Source organism: Metarhizium acridum (genome assembly GCF_019434415.1).
Source record: "Metarhizium acridum strain ARSEF 324 chromosome Unknown scaffold_13, whole genome shotgun sequence".
Taxonomy (NCBI): Eukaryota; Fungi; Ascomycota; class Sordariomycetes; order Hypocreales; family Clavicipitaceae; genus Metarhizium; species Metarhizium acridum.
In genome coordinates, this window is record NW_027094016.1 from 342,368 (window position 1) to 365,769 (window position 23,402).

The 23,402-nt window shown below is 31.5% G+C and overlaps 2 protein-coding genes across 2 annotated transcripts; one reads left to right on the forward strand and one right to left on the reverse strand.

Annotated features, from left to right (window-relative positions):
* Positions 1-17,186: 17,186 nt before the first annotated feature.
* On the forward strand, positions 17,187-22,378 carry MHP1_1 (Microtubules assembly and stabilization protein). The gene is made up of 3 exons (XM_007815873.2): positions 17,187-17,685; positions 17,789-19,946; positions 20,017-22,378. Exons 1-3 carry the CDS (start codon positions 17,631-17,633, stop codon positions 21,419-21,421), a joined length of 3,618 nt encoding a protein of 1,205 aa, XP_007814064.2. The 5' UTR covers positions 17,187-17,630; the 3' UTR covers positions 21,422-22,378.
* A 501-nt stretch (positions 22,379-22,879) lies between these two features.
* Positions 22,880-23,221, reverse strand: J3458_002735 (uncharacterized protein; the record flags this gene model as incomplete). The annotated part of the gene is made up of 1 exon (XM_066117345.1): positions 22,880-23,221. The coding sequence occupies one exon, from the start codon at positions 23,219-23,221 to the stop codon at positions 22,880-22,882; it is 342 nt and encodes a 113-aa protein (XP_065977129.1).
* Positions 23,222-23,402: the final 181 nt, after the last annotated feature.

A 23,402-nucleotide genomic window follows, 5' to 3' on the forward strand; every position in this document is an offset into this window, starting at 1 on the left:
GGTTCTATTTTTCTAGGAAGGCTTTAAAAAGCTAGTTATATAATTGTGTAGCACGTAACTAGAGGCCACGTTGCTAGCTAAGTTAAGCTGCGATATACGGTTAAATTCCTCGCTATAATATGCGGCCGAATTTCTCTACACATTATAAAAGAAGTTTAATTTAAAGTATAAAGCTTTAAAAGATATTAAAAGAACCCTTATTTACTTTAACACTTTAAAAGCTATTATAAAAGAATAAAAAATTTTTATTAAAGATATTTAAAATATAAATAAAACTAGCTTTTATATTAAAATTAGCTAAGATTATCTTATTATTATAAAGTAAAAAATAAAGCATTTATTTTTAATACTAGAAAATAAAAAGATATTAATAGCTTTAAAAGCTTTAAAAGCTATTTTTATTAATAATAGAGTTATTCTTATATTTATTATTTTTTAAGAGTAAAAATATATAATATTATAATATTAAATAAAGAAGCTTAAGGTAAATATAAAGCTTATAGTCTTACCTTTTAATTATATAAATAATAAGATTATATTCGCTTAAATATAATACTTTTAATAATTTATAAAGCTTATTAGTAATTATTACCTTTTAATCCTAAATAATTATAAATTATATTATATAATTAAATTTATTAAATACTATAAAAAATATTAAATAATTCCCTTTACCATATTATTATATTTTACTTATATTCTTTAACCTTTTAATATTATAATATTTTAGCTATTAAAGTATTATTATATAAAGGTATTAAATATTATAGTTTATAATAGGGTTATAAGTATTATAAAGATTAAATTTCTTAGTTATATTTAAGATATTTAAAAATAAGCTTTTAAAACCTTTATTATAATATTAGCCTTTTAAAAAACTAAAATTTCATTTTATAACCTAAAGTTAATTATTAAAGCTCTTATATAATAAGTTAAGTAATATATACTATTATTATTAGCTTTAATTTATAGCTCTTTTAATTTTAAGACTCTTATAACGTTAAGGTAAATAAATAAGGTTATTAATAAGTTATAAAATATATTAAATAAAGATATCTCTCTTAACCTAAAATTTATATATAATATTAATAGATTTATTTATAGGTCTTTTATTATTATTATTAAGCTTATTTAAATAAAAAGAGATCTTAAGCGTATAAAAGTAGCTTAATAATTATTATAATAACGTAAAGCTATAAAAAATTAATTATTATAAATAAGTAGTATACTTTTTATAAAAGATAAGCGTAAGATAATACGTTAAAAGACTAAAAATAACGCTATTTTAGCTTATTAAATTATTAAAGTAACTAATAAAAAACATTATAACTTAATTAAAAAAGCGTTTTTTAAAGCTATAAAAAAAGTATATTAATAGCGTTAAACTTTTATATTAAAATACCTAAAAATTTATGACGAAAAGAGTGTATATTTTAGGCGAAGAGGTTAATTAAGTTATTAGGTTAGAAACTAGGCTGCGTTAGTAATTAGGCCGCGTTAGTAATAAGCACTACCTTTAGGTGGTAAGTGAAACGAGGTGTTACGAACTAAGGGTACCTAAAGCAGTTGGCTAGTGTTATAAGCTACTAGCATACAGATAAGAATAGGGCTTAACGGGATCACAGGTTACGTGAGAGGATTAAATGGGATTAGTTTAATTTAACTTAATAAATTAAAGGGGATTAACCTAATTTAATATAAGGGATTAAATAAGATTTATTTAATTTAAGACTATAATTAAGAGATAAACGAGTACTTAAAAAGAAGGTATTTCTATAATTAAATAGTTTAAATCTCTATTAATTAATTTAAGTAATAGTTTTATTATTAAGAGTTATACTCTTAATAGCCTTATTATAATACTACTTAAAAGCTACTTTATAGCATTTAATTTAACTTACTTTTTAAGAAATAAACCTATTATACCTTAAAACCTAAGCTACTATTATATTTTAATTAATTCTATTTAATAAGTTACCTTAAAACTTTAAGTAATAATAACTTTTAAGATATTTACTTTAAGTGAAAAGACTATTAACTTTAAGAAGATAATAAAGTACCTTTATAATAAGATTATTAAGCTTAAGAAGTAAAATTAATAACTTCTTAATTAATAGAATAATCTCTATAAAAAACTTAAGGTATAAGAAGAGAAACTTATAGTAATTTAAAATCTTACACTTATATTCTCTATTAATAATAATAATATATTAAAATTCCCTAAGCTTGAATTATATAATAGTTATAAGGGTAATATAAGGAACTTTCTTATATAAGCTTAAGCTTACCTATAAGTTAATAAAAAAATTTATATAATACTTAAGTTATAGATTCTTTATATTAGTAATCTCTTAACTAAAAAAGTAATAAAATAATAGAAATTAACCCTTTATATATATCTTAAATATAATGCTAAAGTTAAAGTAAAAGTTATTTATATCTTCTTTAATTATAAAACCTTTAAAGAATAACTTCTTATTATATTTAAAAACTTTAATAAGTATAAAAAAGCTATATAATAGCTTACTTAACTTAAGTAAACTAGATTTATAGTTTATTATACTAGGGAATTTAAACGTATTATAATAAAACTTAACTAAAATACTAAACCTAAAATAAAAGTCTTTTATTAAGAACTTAAAGAAGAAGTAAAGAATAACATTTATTAAAAAGATTATTTTAAGTTATTTAATAACTTTATTAAAATAATTATTAAGGTAAATAATTATTTATATAAGTAATATTATAAAAAAAGTTATAGGAAATTTAAATTATATACTAGGTTTAATAAACCTAATAGTAGTAAGCTACACTAAATATTAATAATATATAGGTATTACGTTAAACCTATAAAACTTAATATTATAAATAAGAAAAGAGAAAAGACTTATTATAATTATAGTAAGATTAAACACTTTATAAATAAATATAAAGCCTTAAAAAAGCTATAAAAGCTAATTTCTAAAGGTAAAAAGCTTTATACTATAAACTAAAAAGACTTACTTACGTAAAATCTTAGTATAATAAGTAATAAAGAAAGCCTTACATTAATAAATAATATTAGTTTAAATAAAGATTAGAAATTTAAAACCTAATTAATACTTAATAACTTTTAGGAATATTAAATACCCTTACTAAAAAGTGAACCTTTATGTTATAAACGACACTGTATAAGACACGAGACGGGACCGCACCAGCTAGGACAGGCACGACTCGTAGGTATAAGAAGAAGGTAAGGGCACGTGACTAGCCACGTGACCTAAGAGGCGATTAAAGAGGTTAATATTCGAATATATTAATTAGGGAGAATTAAACTAACCGAACTTTAAGCTAATTAATTAAGGTTTAAAGGGATTAATAGTTAAGCTAATTAATTTAGAACTATAATAAAGAGATAAACGAATACTTAAGAAGAAAGTATTCCTATAATTAGATAGTTTAGTTCTCTATTAATTAATTTAAGTAATAGTCTTACTATTAAGAGTTATACTCTTAATAGCCTTATTTTAATACTACTTAAAAGCTACTTTATAGCATTTAACCTAACTTACTTTCTAAGAAATAAACCTACTATACCTTAAAACTTAAGCTATTATTATATTTTAATTAATTCTATTTAATAAATTACCTTAAAACTTTAAGTAGTAATAACTTTTAAGATATTTACTTTAAGTAGAAAGACTACTAACCTTAAAGAGATAATAAAGTACCTTTATAATAAGATTATTAAGCTTAAAAAGTAGAATTAATAGCTTCTTAATTAATAGAATAATCTTTACGAAAAACTTAAGGTATAAGAAGAGGAACTTATAATAGTTTAAAATCTTACACTTATATCCTTTATTAATAATAATAATATATTAAAATTCCCTAAGCTTAAATTATATAATAGTTATAAGGGTAATGTAAGGAACTTTCTTATATAAGCTTAAGCTTACTTATAAGTTAACGAAAAAATCTATACGATACTTAAGTTATAGATTCTTTATATTAGTAACCTCTTAACTAGAAAAGTAATAGAATAATAAGAGCTAACCCTTTACGTATATCTTAAGTATAGCGCTAAAGCTAAAGTAAAAGTTATTTATATCTTCTTTAATTATAAAACCTTTAAGAAATAACTTCTTATTACATTTAAAAATCCTAATAAGTATAAGAAAGCTATACGATAACTTACTTAACTTAAGTAAATTAAATCTATAGCTTATTACGCTAGGGAATTTAAACGTATTATAGTAAAACTTAACTAGAATACTAAACCTAAAATAAAAGTCTTTTATTAAGAACTTAAAGAAGAAGTAAAGAATAATATTTATTAAAAAGATTATCTTAAGTTATTTAATAACTTTATTAAAATAGTTATTAAGGTAAATAATCGTTTATATAAGTAACGTTACGAAAAAAGTTATAGGAAATTTAAATTATATGCTAGGTTTAATAAACCTAATAATAGTAAGCTACGCTAAATATTAATAGTATATAGGTACTACGCTAGACTTATAGAACTTAACGCTATAAATAAGGAAAAGAGAAAGACTTATTATAATTATAGTAAGACTAGATACTTTATAAATAAATGTAAAGCCCTAAAAAAGCAATAGAAGCTAATTTCTAAAGGTAAGAAGCTTTATACTATAAATTAAGAAGACTTACCTACGCGAAATCTTAGTATAATAAGTAATAAAGAAAACTATACGTTAATAAATAATATTAGTTTAAATAAAGATTAAGAATTTAAAACCTAATTAATACTTAATAACTTTTAGGAATACTAGATACTCTTACTAAAAAGTAAACCTTTACTAGAATAGATTTAAGAAGAAGAGAATTATTTAACTAAGAAAGATAAACCTAAAATCGAATATAAACTCCTTAATTAAACCTTTTATTATAATAATAATTACTACATGCACCTTAATAGTAATTAAGGTAGCGAATAGTTTCTATAAGAATAAAAGGGAAGAAGAATAACCCTTATAATTAGAGCTCTTACAAATATAGTAAATACAAGTGTATTGTGTATTGTATTTTGTATTGTATTGTATTTTCGTGTATTGTATTTAAATACATTACATTACATAACTAAAATACCTATAAATGTATTATAAGTAAAAAAAACCCCTGTTTTCTTAAACTAAAGATTATAAGGCTAATTATAAGGGTTATAAGGAAAAATTTTATATCATTAAAAAGAGCTAAATTAGGTCTTTAGAATGCCCCACTTTTGATTACTATAAGTTATTATCTTAAAAAGTTATAAGCAATTGAAAGTTCGCCCCGCTTTACTTACTTTTTATTTTAAGACATAACTTTAAAGCTTAATATCTCGCTTAATATCCACATTTTAAGGTTAATTTTTAAAGATCTAAAATCACGTGATTTTTAGCTTTATTTTAATATATAATATGCTTATATAAGCATTTATTTATAATATTAGATATTTTATAGCCTTATAATACATTTATAGGTATTCGTATCCTGTAATGTATTGTAATATATTATAATACAATACAATATAATACAGTATAGTAAAAACTACAAAAAATACAATACATTTAGAGGTCTGCTTATAATACAACTAAAATTACAATAAACTAATTCTAAGATATTAAATGAAAAATTATACTATACTAAGAATAACGTATATACTACCTAAGCTATAACCCTATAATATAAGGAGAAAGGGAACTATATAACTATAAGTAACTCGCTTAGCTTAAGTTTAATTAATATAAATAATAGATTAAGCGATTATTAAGAAAGCTCTAATAATACGTTAAAGAATAATCGCTAATAATAGTGCTTAGAGATACACGCTAAATAATAAGAGAAGAGAAATAATAAATCGGGAAATAATAGCTATTATTATAATTAAGACTAATTTCTTAATAGAGATCTAATAGGTCTTTATATACTATAAATATTAGTAGTATAGCACACCTTATAATTAATATAACTATAATAGAATAAAAGATTTAAGTAATAATTAATAGCGGAGTATAAGGAAATTTTATCTTATTAAATCTCGTTAATAAATTATAATTACCTTAAACACTTAAAGATAAGCCTTATTAACTTATAATTATAGAAGAAACTATAGTAAAGTATAGCTAAGAAGTAGTTAATATAAAAGTTACGTAGCTTCTCGTTAATATATAAGGTATAAAACACTAAGTTATACTAGATATTATAGTGATCTTAAAACATAATATTATATTAGGGATACCCTAGTTATAAGCGAGTAATTTATAAGTTAATTAAAGAACCGGCTAACTTTAATAGGATTTACTAGAATATAATTATAAAGTAGAGAGTAGCCTATAAAGAGTATCTTATTTAAATTATAATAGGCCTTTAGGAATATACGTAATTACTAGAGAGCCTAAAGCTAAGATAATAGAGATTTTTAAGGAATACTTAAAGTATAATAAGCTATTTAGTAAAGAGCTAGAAATAGGACTATTAAAGCATTTATATTAAGACTATAAGATTAGACTTTAGCTTAGTACTAAACTAACGTTTAATAAGATTTATTCTTAGAACCTTAAGTAAGATAAGGCGCTTAAGAAGTATTTAAAGGACATGTTATAAAAGGGATATATAAGACTATTAAAGTCTCTAATAAAATACCTAATTTTATAGGTATTAAAGAAGAATAGGAAACTATAACTATACATTAATTACTAACACTTAAATAAGATTATAATTAAGAATTAATACCTGTTACCGCTTATAATAGAAATTAAAGATAAAGTTAAAAAAGCTAAATGGTTTACTATACTTAACTTAAAAGAAGCTTATAACCTTATATAAATAAAAGAAGGCTATAAGTAAATAATAGCATTCTAAACTAATAGAGAATACTATAAATATCTAGTAATACCTTTTAGGCTTATTAACGTACTAGTAACCTTTTAAAGAATAATTAATATAATTTTACGGAAATAACTAAAAGTGTTTATAGTTATATACCTTAATAATATTCTTATTTATTTAAATACCCTTAAGAAATATAAATAACACGTATATAAAGTACTATAAACTCTATAGAATAATAAACTCTTAGTTAAAGCCTTAAAATATTAATTCTACTAGAATATTATATACTTTTTAGGGTACGTGCTTATATATAAAGAAATATAAATAAGCTTAAATAAGATTAAAACTATTAAGAAATAGCTTATACTAAAGAATTTAAAAGAAGTTAAAGGATTTATAGTATTTATAAACTTTTACCGTAAGTTTTTAAGCGAATATAAAGATATTTTATGATCTCTTATAAACCTAATAAAGAAAGAAGTTAGCTTTTAATAGAATAAATTAAAAGTTATAGTATTTTAAAAAATAAAAGATTTAATTACATTAAAACTTATATTAAAAGCACTTAATTAAGATAAACCTTATAAGCTTAAAATAAACGCCTTAGACTTTATATTAGGCGAATAGCTTAAATAATAAGATAATTAAGGAAGACTACACTTAATTATATTCTTCTTCAAGAAACTCTATAAACCTAAACTTAATTATAGAATCTATAATAAAGAACTTATAACTATTATTAAGTGCTTTAAAGAATAAAGATACTATCTTATAAAAGCAAAGCATTAAATTAAGGTTTATACTAACTATAAGAATCTTATATTATTCTTAACTATAAAGGATTTAAATAAACGATAGATTAAATAATATAAAACCCTTATAAATTATAACTTTAAGATTATATACCGTAAAGAATTTAAAAACGAAAGAGTAAACGCGCTTAGCTAAAGAGAGAACTTAAAATTAAATAAGTAAGTAAGTAATATACCCTTACTACGCGCTATTAAGGATAAGAACCTTATACTAGGTACCTAAGAAATTAATATAACCTAGTAAGTTAAGCTAAATAAAATATAAATATATTAGATTATATTATACATTAATAATAATAGCTATTTAAATAATTAGAAAACGAAAACGCATTTATTTAAGGAAGGTAAGACCTTCTTATATAATAAATAGTAGTATATTCCTAATACACTTTAAGAATAGCTTATTAAGAAAATACATGAGTACCTATTACACGAATATTAGGGTGTAAGGAAAATAATTAGTAGGCTAAGAAAATTATACGACTTTCTAGAAAGCAGAAAAATAGTATAAGAAGTTATTAAGAAATACGATACGTGTAATAAAGTAAAATTAGCGCGACACGTATTATACAGAGAATTATAACTAATATTACCACCTAAAAGAGTATAGTAAACTATTATAATAGACTTTATTATTAAACTATTAAAGTTAAAAGAACCTATAATAGAAGTAGCTTATAATAGTATCCTAGTTATTATAAATAAACTTATAAAATACGCCTACTATATTTTATATAAGGAATTTAATAATACTAAGAACTTAGTGTATATATTCTTTAAAATAATTATTATATAATATAGATTATTAATAAAGCTTATATTAGATTATAATAAATTATTCACCTTAAACTTTTAGAAATGCCTTATAAAAACTATAAAGATTAAATAAAGCTTATTAATGGTATTTCACTTATAATTAAATAAATAAATAGAAATCTTAAACTAAATACTCGAATAATATTTACGAAGCTATATTAATTACTAATAAAATAATTAGGTAGAATAGCTACTACTAGTATAATAGGCTTATAATAGCTCTAAGATTAATAATATAAAGATATTATTATTTAAGGTAAATTACAGATTTAACCCTATTATTAAAACACATGTAATATAAAATATAAACGCGCTAATAGCTATAACGTATATAGTAATTATAATAGAAATATAAAAATACTTATAATAGAAATAAATATTTTTATAGAATTAAATAAAATACTACGCGAATAAAAAGAGATTACTAGCGTTAATTCTAAAGGAGAGATATAAAGTATACCTTATTCGTAAAAATATTAAAATAAAACGACCTAGTAATAAACTCAATTAAAAGAAAATTGAACTATTTCTTATTAAACGGAAAATCTTAAATACTAACTATAAACTATTATTATTAAATAAAATAAGAATCTATTTTATATTTTATATATTACTATTAGAGAAAGTACTAGATAAATTTATAATTACTATAAATATTATAATAAAAGATACTAATAAATATAAAGTTAAACGAATACTTAAAGTATAAGAAGATATAAAGAATTATTATTATCTCGTTAAATAAAAGAGATATTTAAACTTTAAAAATACCTGGGAACTAGCTAAAAATCTTACGAACTACTTAACGTTACTTAAATAGTTTTATTTCTAAGAAACATATCCTAATTAATCTCCTAAGTACCGTCTAATAACTTAATATTAAATTTAATATTTAAGAAATAAACTAAAATAAAATCTAGATTCTTAGAAGAAGTAAGAAGAACCCCTATAATCTTTTAAAGTTATTTCGCTTTCTTATATTTTACACGTTTTAACTCTTTAACGTTATTAATATTACGCGTAATTACACGTATTATTTTCTTAAACTATAATTTCTTTTATTTTTATAAACGTAAGACCTTTTAATTCTCGGCTAAGATACGCTTCTTAGCTTCTTTAAGCTCCCTTTTAAGCTTATAATATTAATTCGTAATACTACGAAGCTATTAAGGGGTTACCCCCGTAATATTATAATTCCCTTACTTATTTATTATACACTTTATATAATAACTTAAATTAGAAATAAAGGCTTTATATTAGGGAAGTCCTAAATAAGCGTAATAAGCGTAAGCTTTTATAAAGAATAAAGATAAATTATTAATTATCACAGAAAAAAGGTTATTCTAGTAAAGAGAAGAAGTAAACGAAGCTTTAAACCATTATTTTAAGACACGATTAGTTGATATAATAGTATATAATAATAGGAGAAAGAAAACGTATAATACTTAAGCCGGCCTATTTTAATAGCCTTAAGAATAAGACTAATAAAAAAGGGGTATAATATTATAAATAATACTATATAAGACACGGGACGGGACCGCATTAGCTAGAATAAGTATAACTTATAGGTATAAGAAGAAGGTAGGGGCATATAACTAGCTACGTAACCTAAGAGGCGATTAAAGAGGTTAATATTTAAATATATTAACTAAGAAGAATTAAATTAATTAAACTTTAAGCTAATTAATTAAGGTTTAAAGGGATTAATAGTTAAGCTAATTAATCTAGGATTATAATAAAGAGATAAACGAATACTTAAGGAGAAAGTATTTTTATAATTAAATAGTCTAGTTCTCTATTAATTAATCTAAGTAATAGTCTTACTATTAAGAGTTATACTCTTAATAGCCTTATTTTAATACTACTTAAAAGCTACTTCGTAGCATTTAACCTAACTTACTTTCTAAGAAATAGACCTACTATGCCTTAGAACCTAAGCTATCATTACACTTTATTAGAATAAATCTAAGAAGAAGAGAATTATTTAATTAAGAAAAATAAACTTAAAATTAAATATAAACTCCTTAATTAAACCTTTTATTATAATAATAATTACTATACGTACCTTAATAATAAGTAAGGTAATAGATAGTTTTTATAAGAATAAAAGAGAAGGAGAATAACTCTTATAATATAATTAAAATTATAATAAACTAATTTAAAGATATTAAATAGAAAGTTATATTATATTAAGAATAATATATATACTATTTAAGCTATAACCTTATAATATAAGAAGACAGAGAACTATATAACTATAAGTAACTCACTTAACTTAAGTTTAATTAACATAAATAGTAGATTAAGTAATTACTAAGAAAGCTCTAATAATACGTTAAAGAATAATCGCTAATAATAGCGCTTAAAGATACGCGCTAAATAATAAGAGAAGAGAAATAATAAATTAAGAAATAATAGCTATTATTATAATTAAAACTAATTTCTTAATAGAGATTTAATAGGTCTTTATATACTATAAATATTAATAGTATAGTATACCTTATAATTAATATAATTATAATAGGATAAAAGATTTAAGTAATAATTAATAGTAGAGTATAAGGAAATTTTATCTTATTAAATCTCGTTAATAGATTATAATTATCTTAAATACTTAAAGATAAGCCCTATTAACTTATAATTATAAAAGAAACTATAGTAAAGTATAGCTAAGGGGTAATTAATATAAAAGTTACGTAGCTTCTTATTAATATATAAGGCATAAAATACTAAGTTATATTAAATATTATAGTAATTTTAAAATATAATATTATATTAGGAATACCCTAATTATAAGCGAGTAATCTATAAGTTAATTAAAGAATTAGTTAACTTTAATAGAATTTACTAGAATATAATTATAAAGCTAAGAGTAGCTTATAAAAAGCACCTTATTTAAACTATAATAGGCCTTTAAAAATATATGTAATTATTAAAGAGCTAAAAGCTAAGATAATAGAGATTTCTAAGAAATACTTATAATATAGTAAGCTATTTAACGAAGAGCTAAAAATAAAACTATTAAAGTATTTACGCTAAAACTATAAGATTAAACTTTAGCTTAATATTAAATTAACGTTTAATAAAATTTATTCTTAGAACTTTAAGTAAAATAAGACGCTTAAGGAGTATTTAAAGAATATATTATAAAAGGGATATATATAACTATTAGAGTCTTTAATAGAATACCTAATCTTATAGGTATTAAAGAAAAACGAGAAACTATAACTATATATTAATTACTAATACTTAAATAAGATTATAATTAAGAATTAATACCTATTATTACTTATAATGGAAATTAAAGATAAAGTTAAAAAAGCTAAATAGTTTACTACACTTAACTTAAAAGGAGCCTATAACCTTATATAAATGAAAGAAAGTTATAAGTAAATAATAGCATTTTAAACTAGTAAAGAATACTATAAATATTTAATAATACCTTTTAAGCTTATTAATATACTAGTAACCTTTTAAAGAATAATTAATATAATCTTATAAAAATAATTAAAAGTATTTATAATTATATACCTTAATAATATTCTTATTTATTTAAATACCCTTAAGAAATACAAATAACATATATATAAGGTGCTATAAACTTTATAAAATAATAAACTCTTAATTAAAGCCTTAAAATATTAGTTCTATTAGAATACTATATACTTTTTAGGGTATATACTTATATATAAAGAAATATAAATAAGCTTAAATAAAATTAAAACTATTAAGAAATAGCTTATATTAAAGAATTTAAAGGAAGTTAAAGAATTTATAGTATTTATAAACTTTTACTATAAGTTTTTAAGCGAATATAAAGATATCTTATAATCTCTTATAAACCTAATAAAGAAAAAAGTTAGCTTTTAATAGAATAAATTAAAAGCTATAGTATTTTAAAAGATAAAAGATTTAATTACGTTAAAACCTATATTAAAAGCACTTAATTAAAATAAACCTTATAAGCTTAAAATAAACGCCTTAAACTTTATATTAAGTAAATAGCTTAAATAATAAGATAATTAAGAAAGATTACACTTAATTATATTCTTCTTAAAGAAACTCTATAAACTTAAACTTAATTATAGAATTTATAATAAAGAACCTATAGCTATTATTAAGTGCTTTAAAGAATAAAGATACTATCTTATAAAAGTAAAGTATTAAATTAAGGTTTATATTAATTATAAGAATCTTATATTATTCTTAACTATAAAGAATTTAAATAAATAATAGATTAAATAGTATAAAACCCTTATAAATTATAACTTTAAGATTATATATTATAAAGAATTTAAAAATAAAAGAGCTAACACGCTTAGCTAAAAAGAGAATTTAAAATTAAATAAGTAAGTAAGTAATATACCCTTATTATATACTATTAAGAATAAGAACCTTATACTAGGTATTTAGAAAGTTAATATAATCTAGTAAGTTAAGTTAAATAAAATATAAATATAATAAATTATATTATTGTTACGAACGACACTGCACAAGACACGGGACGGGACCGCACCGGCTAGGACAGGCACGACCCGTGGGCACAAGAAGAAGGCAGGGGCACGTGACCAGCCACGTGACCCAAGAGGCGATCGAAGAGGTCGATGTTCGAACACATCGACCAGGGAGGATCGAACCGACCGAACCTCGAGCCAGTCGATCAAGGTTCGAAGAGATCGATGGTCGAGCAAATCGATCCAGGACTACAATAGAGAGATAGACGAGTACTTAAGGAGGAGGTATTCCCATAGTCAGATAGTCTAGATCTCTATTGATCAACCTAAGCAATAGTCTTACTATTGAGAGTTATACTCTTAACGGCCTTATTGGGATACTGCTCAAAAAGCTACTCTGTAGCATTCAACCTGACTTACTTCCTAAGAAACAGACCTACTGTGCCTTAGAACCTAAGCCACCGTTACAATTATATATTAAGAATAATAATTACTTAAATAATTAAAAAACGAAAACGCATTTATTTAAGAAAGGTAAAACCTTCTTATATAATAAATAATAGTATATTTCTAGTATACTTTAAGAATAGCTTATTAAAGAAATATACGAACACTTATTACACGAATATTAAAGTGTAAAGAAAATAATTAGTAGATTAAGAAGATTATATAACTTTTTAAAAAGTAAAAAAATAATATAAGAAGTTATTAAGAAATATAACACGTGTAATAAAGTAAAATTAGCGTAATACGTATTATATAAAGAATTATAACTAATATTACTATTTAAAAGAGTATAATAAACTATTATAATAGACTTTATTATTAAATTATTAAAGTTAAAAGAACCTATAATAAAAGTAGCTTATAATAATATTTTAGTTATTATAAATAAACTTATAAAATACGCCTACTATATTTTATATAAGAAATTAAGTAATACTAAGAACTTAGTATATATATTCTTTAAAATAGTTATTATATAACATAAATTATTAATAAAGCTTATATTAAATCGCGATAAATTATGTACCTTAAACTTTTAAAAATACCTTATAAAAACTATAAAGATTAAATAAAGCTTATTAACGGTATTTCACTTATAATTAAATAAGTAAATAAAAATCTTAAACTAAATACTTAAATAATATTTACGAAGCTATATTAATTACTAATAGAATAATTAAGTAAAATAGCTATTACTAGTATAATAGGCTTATAATAGCTCTAAGATTAATAATATAAAGATATTATTATTTAGGGTAAATTATAGATTTAACCCTATTATTAAAATATATATAATATAAAATATAAACGCGTTAGTAGCTATAACGTATATAATAATTATAATAGAAATATAAAAACACTTATAATAGAAATAAATATTTTTATAGAATTAAAAAAATATTACGCGAATAAAAAGAGATTATTAACGCTAATCTTAAAGAAGAGATATAAAGTATACCTTATTCGTAAAAATATTAAAACTAAGTAATCTAGTAATAAACTTAATTAAAAGAAGATTAAATTATTTCTTATTAAATAAAAAATTTTAAATACTAACTATAAACTATTATTATTAAATAAAATAAGAATTTATCTTATATTTTATATATTATTATTAAAGAAAGCATTAAATAAATTTATAATTACTACTAATATTATAATAGAAGATATTAACGAATATAAAGTTAAACGAATACTTAAAGTATAAGAAGATATAAAGAATTATTATTATCTTATTAAATAAAAGGGATATTTAAACTCTAAAAACACCTAAAAACTAGCTAAGAATCTTATAAACTACTTAACGTTACTTAAATAGTTCTATTAAAGAATAAAAACTTATTAAGAATAAGAAAACCTAAGTTTACTAAAAACTTAAGTGTTAAATTAAGTATATTAAACTTTAACTTTAAACGCTTTTAAGCCTTTAACTTATTTAAACTCTTTATACTATAAGTAATTATCTTTATAGCCTTTTATCGTAAAAATTTCTCTTAATAATAAATCCTTTATAAATAAGCTATTACTCGCTTTAAATTCTCCTTAATTAAAGCACGTTCTCTATTAAAACGATTCTTTTCGCGAAGAATATAATTATAAGTATTTAAAGACGTTTCGCTTAAATTATAGCTAGTATAACCACGTAAAGTATATTTATTACACTTATCTTTCCCTTTAATAATAATACACTCTTGATTGTTTTTTTAATATAAATTATAGAAAGGTATAATAAAGCTAAAGGTAGATATAAACTTAAAAAGACGTTTATAATTAATCTTTTAATTAAGGTAAGATTATTATTTTAAAATACAATTAAAAGATATTATAAAAAGAATAACGAAGAAAGAAAAAAGGGAAAAGAGAAAAAAAAAGAGAATACTTACTAGATAAAATAAAATAACCTTAAGAATAAGACTAATAGGGGAGAAGTATTATATTATAAATTAAGGGTATTTAAAGTAATTAGCTAGCGTTATAAGCTACTAGTATGTAAATAAGAATAAGGCCTAATAAGATTATAGGTTACGTAAGGGAATTAAATAGAATTAATTTAATTTAACTTAATAGATTAAAGGAAATTAACCTAATTTAATATAGGGGATTAAATAAAATTTATTTAATTTAAAACTATAATAAAGAGATAAACGAGTACTTAAGGAGAAGGTATTTCTATAATTAAATAATCTAGATCTTTATTAATTAATTTAAGTAATAGTTTTATTATTAAGAGTTATACTCTTAATAGCCTTATTATAATACTACTTAAAAGCTACTTTATAGTATTTAACCTAACTTACTTCCTAAGAAACAGACCTACTGTGCCTTAGAACCTAAGCCACCGTTACACGAGGCCCCTAAAATAGTGGGGCGTGGCACGAGTAGTCGTTTGTCGTCCCAAGGCACCGCGCGGCTATAGATGACGACAAGGCTGGTGGCGCCACGGGGCATAATAAGCATCGAGAATTAATTAAATCGACCCAGTTGGCAGCAAGCCCTTCTCCGCTCAACTCATCAAATGGCGGCTGTAGTGGATATTGTTTTCCTTGGGCGCTACGGAAGACTCGGACGGTGCACACACACACAGAAGTGTCTGGTTTGGCCCGGCAATCGCTGGGTGTAATTGCGAAGCAAAGATCGGGACACTGCTGAAAGACAAGCGATGGCGTTTGGGCCTATCCACTCATTAACCGTGCGGCAGAGTGGCGGGTGAGGAGCCTTGTTGACGATCTCTTCTCGTCCTTCGTCGGGTGGTCTGGAGCTGGCTCTGCCATGGACAAGACAGGACCCTGCGTAGACCGATGCAACTACTCCCCGCTCGGCAACTGACAGATTAGCCCAGCGCCAGCTTGAATCGTGGAGTTGACCATCAAATAAACCATGTCTATAACGGGGTGGTTCGCTCAAGCAAGTCCGCAAGCATTTGCATACGAGCATCATTGATTGATGCTTGCATACTGTATGCACAGTGGTGCACAAGTTTACCAAGCGAGGAAGGAAGGTTTAGTACGGGGTAAGTACCTACCTACCTAGGTACTTAAGTACCTAGGTAGTTGCTCGACTGTGGATTCGGCAGTCTCCTCACGTCAGGCCAACAGTGTCGTCGTCGAACTGGTTGCTTGGAACGCTTTGCCTTGGCGTCAACTGGTACTACGTACAATTTGACTCTCAGATCCCTTTGAGTGTGCGCAGGTGCCATTTTGGTAACGACCAAGGATGTTAACCAATTAAAGACATGAGATTAAAAGATACTTAAGTCACCTAAGAATATATATGGTAAATAAAGTGCCTTATATACTAAAAGTTACAAACATATAAGTGGCTACCCTATTATAAATGATGTACTTAGCAAGTACTAGCGAAAAGTGGAGTATATACATAACAGGCACCTGCGCACACTCAAAGGGATTGGGGAGTTCGAGGCTCTTCCGTCATGGACCCTCCAGCGAGCCTTCAGCACCCATCAACCACTGCATGACGTCTCCACTCGATGCTCCGATGGTGATGTCTGGTTGTTCTGGCCCACCAACTGGCGGAACCCTGAACCATGGACTAGGGCTAACAGAGTCAATACCCCAATGCCGCAAGGCAGACCTGGTTCGTTGGCGTCGCGTGCCTTGAACATCTAATGAGAGGAATACTGCGGCGGGCAACTGGAAAGGGTAAACAAATTTGCATCGGGTTTCCGATGAGCTTGTTCCAAGCTGCTCAAATTGAATTCTGTTGCAAAGAAGGTGAGACTTCTAGCCAGAATCAACATTGGCTTTACGACTATGGATTACCCCGCTACCCGCGTGATAGGGTCCCGGAAGAGCTCGGTAGTCCGCCCGAATTGGCCCGTGTACATACAAGTCCATGTCAGCCTCTGTCAGACCTTTGTTGACGAGGCGTCTGCCGTCCTCGCACTAGGAGCCCAGTCAAAACGGTCCATTCCCAAGCTTGACTTCGAACAGACTAGCTAGCCCTGAGGAGGTCCCCAGACCGAGTGCCGACTCTCTCTCACCTGCTTTCGACGACTACTATCAGTTGCCAGAAGGCAAAACGTCGTCCCGCCATTCCATCCATTCAATACCACAGTTTTACTCGCGACCCTGTTTTGCGACGTGGAAGTTGACACTATCATCTCTTTGCGCCACTAGACCTCACCCCATTTTGCATCATCTTGCTTGTCGTCCATGGTGTGTCCTGTGGCGTAGTCGAGCGAGACGAGCTTCCCGCCGGCACCATGGAGCAAGTTCACGGCGTCGACGTCAGCTGGATGACCAAGGCGTCGCCAAAAGGTAAGCCTTCATCTTGCGCCATGTTTCGCCAATGATTTGGCCAAAATGGACATCAAGTTCGTGTACTTGCCCCTCGACGTTGCTTGCTGACATGTCCCAACAGACAAAGCGAACAAACCGTCCACCTCGCCCCCAAAGGCAGCATCGGCTCCAACACAACCGCGAGCTATTCCCACGCCGTCGCAAGATCCTCGCAACCCCCAAGGGACACCCATTGCAAAGGGTACGCCTCCACAGCAAAATGGACAGCCTACTCCCAGCCCAACGAATTCCCCTAGTGTACCAAGACGACTATCGCGATCCGGCTCAGTAGAGAATAAATCCGGGCCCAATGGAACTCCTCCTCAGCGACGCAATTCGTGGTTTTCAAACATTTCCGCCAAATTCTCTAGCTCTGCTACTACTTCGCCACCCAGCAGTACACCCGCCCCTCACCATTCTCTGCATCATCTTCACCACAAGGAGTCACAGCAGAAGACTGAAGACCAAGCGTCACAGTCTCCAACATCACCTCAGTCGCCCGGCTCACCGCCTCCAGATGACACCCTAGAGCCGATGCCACCAAAGCTGCATCCAACCAGGAATGCTGTTCTACAACATGCCGCCGCAAAACCCGAAGGCAACAGCCCATATACCCCGGCTCCGCCCAAGGCCAGTCAAGCTGGCATTCTAGGCGTCTTTCGACGCTTGTCCTCATCAAGCACCAACAGCATAGTAAATGGGAGGCTTGGAAATGGCCTGGTCGAGCGCAAGATACTGAATATCGATCAAAACCGTGAAAGATGCAGCATTTCGGAGCTGAAAGAGGCCAAGCTTAGACGGGTTTCATTCTGCGTAGATGTTGAGATTGCGCCTATGCCCAAGTATGCTGACGGGGAAGCCCAGGAGACGAAACCGCTGGACAAGGCACAAAAGAAGAAGCTCACGGAGCAAGGCGAAGGAGACGCGCTGAAGAACCCTCAGGCAGTCGAAGCTAAGAAAGAAGCCGAGGAGGCCGGTCAACTCAACAACACCACCGATCCCGACACAGAACACGTCAACAACGAAGCTGGTACAAAGAATAGCGCTGCCGACGAAAATTCCCTTGCTGAGCCTGAGAAGGAGAAGGAGACAAACAAAAAGAAGGAGAAGAAGAAAAGAAGCGAGGAAGAGCGGAAAGCTAGGAAAGAGAAGCGTCGGAAACTCGCCGAAGACAACGGTTCTGTGCCGATTGAAATTCATTATGACAGCACAGACTCGTCATCGGAAGCTCCCAGCGGCAACACAATTCCAAAGTCATCATCCCATCCAACCACAAATCCTGCCAGGATATACCGTCGTTGTTGCCAGTTGCGCGAAACTCCCATTCTCAAGAAGATAACGGAACAATTGATGGACAAGGCCAATTCCAACATCTCTGCCGGCACAGTGAACAAGCTGGATCTGACTGACTACTATCTCCAGCTTCCAGACCTAATCACACTTGGAGATTATCTCGCCGTGGTTCCGGTCAAAGAGATTCTTTTGGAGAACTGTGGGTTGGGCGATGAGGGCCTCCGCGTGATTCTTGCTGGTCTTCTGGCAGCAAAGATGCCTCCAACCTCACGGCGTAAGAAGCCCAAACACGAGTTCGAGGCACAAGGCGGAGTTGTGGAGCGGGTTGTCATCAAAAATAATAAGCTTGGTCCCGATGGCTGGAAGCATATTTCTCTGTTCTTATACAAGTGCCGGTCACTGAAATATCTCGACATTTCGCACATACCCTTTCCAAAACAGGCGCCTGCTGCCAAGAATGGCAGCTTGCCAAATGGCATACATATTCCTCGCTCGATATCAGATGTCTTCTCAAAGGCCATGGCCGACCGGCTGGGTGGTTCAACCCTGGAGATGGTGAATATGGGCGAGACGGAACCCAGTATGGAGCAGTTGGGCACAATCATGGACGGCATTATCAAATGCGGTGTTCGACGATTAGGCCTAGCACACAACTTTCTCGACGCAGACGGCATGAAGCATGTGGTAAGATACTTGTCTGGTGGGTTCTGCGAAGGTCTCGATTTAGGCGGAAACGACATTAATGAGCATATCGAGACCCTGGCTGGTTGCCTGGATGAGCATCATCCCATTTGGGCGCTTAGCCTGTCGGGCTGCAATCTGACTCCGTCGAGTCTTGGAAAGATGTTGCCGGTGATTGCCAAGCTGAGGGGCTTTCGGTTCATTGACCTTTCACACAATCATGAATTGTTCCAGACAAAGCCCAGCGCACTTGGCCTCTTGAGAAGGTAAGCTTTCGAGCAACCTCTGACGCTGTGAACATGGAGGACTTGGGGTGTGCTAACAAAGAATTCTCAGATATCTCCCCAAGCTGGAAGATTTGAAACGAATTCACTTGCAGGACGTAAACATGAGTTCGGAGCAAGCTATTGCCCTAGTCGAGGTATTACCAGAAGCGCACAACCTGGCACATGTCAATCTGTTGGGCAACAATGAGCTGGTGAAGCTCGCAGATGCCAAGACAGAAGAAGCACAGGAAGAGGCCTGCGCCCTGTATGCATCACTTATGGCCGCAGCAAGGATATCGAGCAGTCTGGTCTGTGTCGACATTGAAGTACCCAGTGAGGGATCGGGGGAGATTGTCAAGGCCATGGCGAAGCAAGTAGTAGCGTATTGTCTCCGCAACATGGAGCGAATTTCCGACACGAACATTAGCACTGTTATAGCCAGTGCCATGTCCGAGTCGCAGTCTGAGCCCCAGGATGGCAAGATGGCTGCGTACCCCGACGTCCTTGCCCACCTGGTGGGACACGATGTGCTTGAGCATGACGGACCGGAAGATGACCATGAGGACGCACCAGACGAGGACTACGTCATAGGAGGCACCGGCGTGGTCAAGGCCTTGGCATGCTGTCTCAAGAACCGAAGCGACGACTCCCACCGACAGTCGGGAGAGTTTGCTGGAGGTGCGGAAGACGGCAGCGACTCTCCAGCTCTAAGCGGCTTGCCGACCGGTGGCAAGGCCAAGGACATGTCGAAGCATCTCCTGGCCGGGGCGAGGAAGATTCGACAGCGCCTGCAGCCAGCGCTGCACAAGGCTCGGGCTGAGCCGGGCGACGACGTGAATCTGCGAAAGCTCACGTACCTGGACGAAACACTGCAAGGCATTATCAAGAGATTCGAGGACGAATTTCCTGACACGCGCGAGGCGCCGGCGGATGCGCCCAACAGCAACGAGCTACGCAAGACGGCTTCCACATCGAGCGAGGAGCCACTGCACGCCGGACCGACGGGAGACGACTCGGCAGTTGCCGTGTCGGACGGGGAGGACGAGGCAGAAATACACGCGCCCAAGCCACTGTCGAGGTCCAATTCGATGCTATCCAAGGAACTAGCAGAAGAGGAAGGGCGGGTGCTCCGTGCCGGGCACCGTTTCCGGTCGGGCTTTGTACGCAAGGAACAATTTGACCTCATCAGCACGATTGACGATATCGGATCGGACCCCAAACATTGTCAAATGCTGGTTGAACTTGCGGAAGACATTGGTGGCGAGATGCTTGAAAAGGTCAAGGAAAAGGGAGCGGTGCGAGCATTCAAGGAGGACAAGGATGTGCTCTTCCGCAGCATGAGAGACAGTGATCCAGAACACTGGGGTCGATTCGTGGAGGCTCAGCAGAAAGCGCGAGCCAATATCACCGTGCCTTCGGAGAAGCACGGCGCAGAAGCACCGCAGCTAGCAGATGAGAGCGCGATTGCGGACTGAGCTCAGCAGTCTTTTGGTCAGAACTCATACTGCAGCATACTCGACATGACGAGGGTCAAATATTGTTCACTACTTGACAAAGGATGTTTGGACAAGATACATGATTCATTCAACATGTCGAGAAAATAGACTGATTGGTCGGTTGTATATTTTTCGCAGAGCAGCCTGAGCAAACTGCCATGGATCCTTGCATACACTAACTGCCGTACTTTTTTTTGGTATCTATATATATTATAATCTTTCTGGGCAAGGGAGGAGTTTCAATTCAATTGCAAGCGAGGCGTGTGGTGACACCTAGGGGCTTGGGACCTGTTTGTGTCTCTCTTTTTTTTTTTTCCTCTCATTCATTTTTATATGAATGTCTTAACTCGGATGAAACAAGCTTGCATGTCCCGGTCTAGCGAGTAGTGTAATACTTGAGGCAGTATTATATTGGCAAAGAGCGATGTTTGAGTGCAGGTTCAAGGTTCAGCAGAGAGCTACTGGTGACTATCGAGGAGAGGCGGCGTAGCATTGCCAGGCGCGAGTAAGCCGTGCGTGCAGCGGCCATGCAAGTGTCAAGATGGCAAGTGTGGCGGGTTGGGGCGGGGCCGAAGCAGGTCAGCAGAATCGCAGCCACGGCCATTGGTCAGGCTGGTGCCACGTGTAGAAGTCGATTACTCGTGTTTTGCGCGCGCCATGGGTTCTTGGCAAAGCGTGGGGTTTGTTTGACTCGGCCAGCCGACGCGGCAGTGCGATGACATCAACTCGTCTTTTTCTGGCGTGCGAAAAAGCCGCGTCAATCTGGAACAAAAAAAAAAAAAAGGGTCAGGCAGGGTGAACTACTAGTTGGTGAGTGGTGCCACCTCCACCCCGCCCGTCCGCAGCACCCTACATGTCAGTCAGGCCACCCGCCTTATTAGGGTCCGGTGGTCTACCTGTCCGTCCCTGGTCGTGGCTTTGCAACAGCCGTTGTTGGGGTGTTTGGTGTTTTGTCCCACAGGCACACTCGCTCGGCGGGCAGGCGCTCAACCCCTCGGGAAGGGGGTGTACAAAAGGGCCCGTCGTCGCACGAGACCACCAAAACACCTGCCCTCCCATCGCGGGAGGAAAAACTGCACTCTCTTTGTGCTCCGTAGCCGCTTTCCGTCTTTTCAAGATTGCGCCACAAAACGACCCCTTTTCCACAGAATCAGGGGACTGGGGGTTTCAAAAGGCACGCAACGCAGGCGCCCACTCTGCCCGGAGCGTCTGGTCTCCCGCTGCCCCCCCCGCCGGTCCCGCCAGTTCGGCGCGCGACATCAGGCCACACACCCTGTGCCCCCATCGAACGACACTTTCTTGGATCCGGGTGGACAGACAAAAAGCGCGAGGCAGCCTGGTTCCAACGTTTTTTCCTTCCCGTCCTTGCCAGATATCCTCGTTTCTCATACCTACTGCAAATCAGTTTCTACTCCGACTCTGCGCGAACAAATACCGCTACAGGAGCCCTTGGTCCCGTCGTGCAAACACGCCATGTCGCCCACGTACACCATGTCGGCACACCTGTGCAAGCAATTCTACGCTTCGTGGAGGCAGACGCGCCCCGCTGCCGGCAGCAGCAGCAGCAGCAGCACGCAAGACACGGCGCTGCTGCGGACGAGGTCGAGGTCGCCGCTTGCAGAGGGCAAGCGGTCCATGGACAGCGACCGCTCTGACGGCTCGGCGCAGAGGGACTCGTCGGCGAGCGCGAGGTAGACGGGGTGGTGTTTCCTTTTTACAACCGGCGTTGGGGATGGGGTTTCTTTGACCAGGCATGTACTGAGATTGATGACCTTTCATTTTATTTTTATTGAACCTGGTCTGGGATTCTTGATGGGTTTTCGGACGGGGAACGCATGTTGGAATTTTTGTCGCATTGCAGGCAATGATATCTGTTTTTATATATACTCGGGGCCAGATATGGGCCGGTACAAGATGGGTTTTTTTTTTCTCTTTACGACGTAAATTGAATTAGTAACTA

What these genes read in the sequence shown, in the direction of transcription:
- MHP1_1 (XM_007815873.2), top strand. Translation starts at nt 17,631, where the DNA reads ATGGAGCAAGTTCACGGCGTCGACGTCAGCTGGATGACCAAGGCGTCG. An exon ending in GACCAAGGCGTCGCCAAAAG is followed by an intron (nt 17,686 to 17,788) that starts GTAAGCCTTCAT and finishes ATGTCCCAACAG; the next exon opens with ACAAAGCGAACAAACCGTCC. An exon ending in GCACTTGGCCTCTTGAGAAG is followed by an intron (nt 19,947 to 20,016) that starts GTAAGCTTTCGA and finishes AAGAATTCTCAG; the next exon opens with ATATCTCCCCAAGCTGGAAG.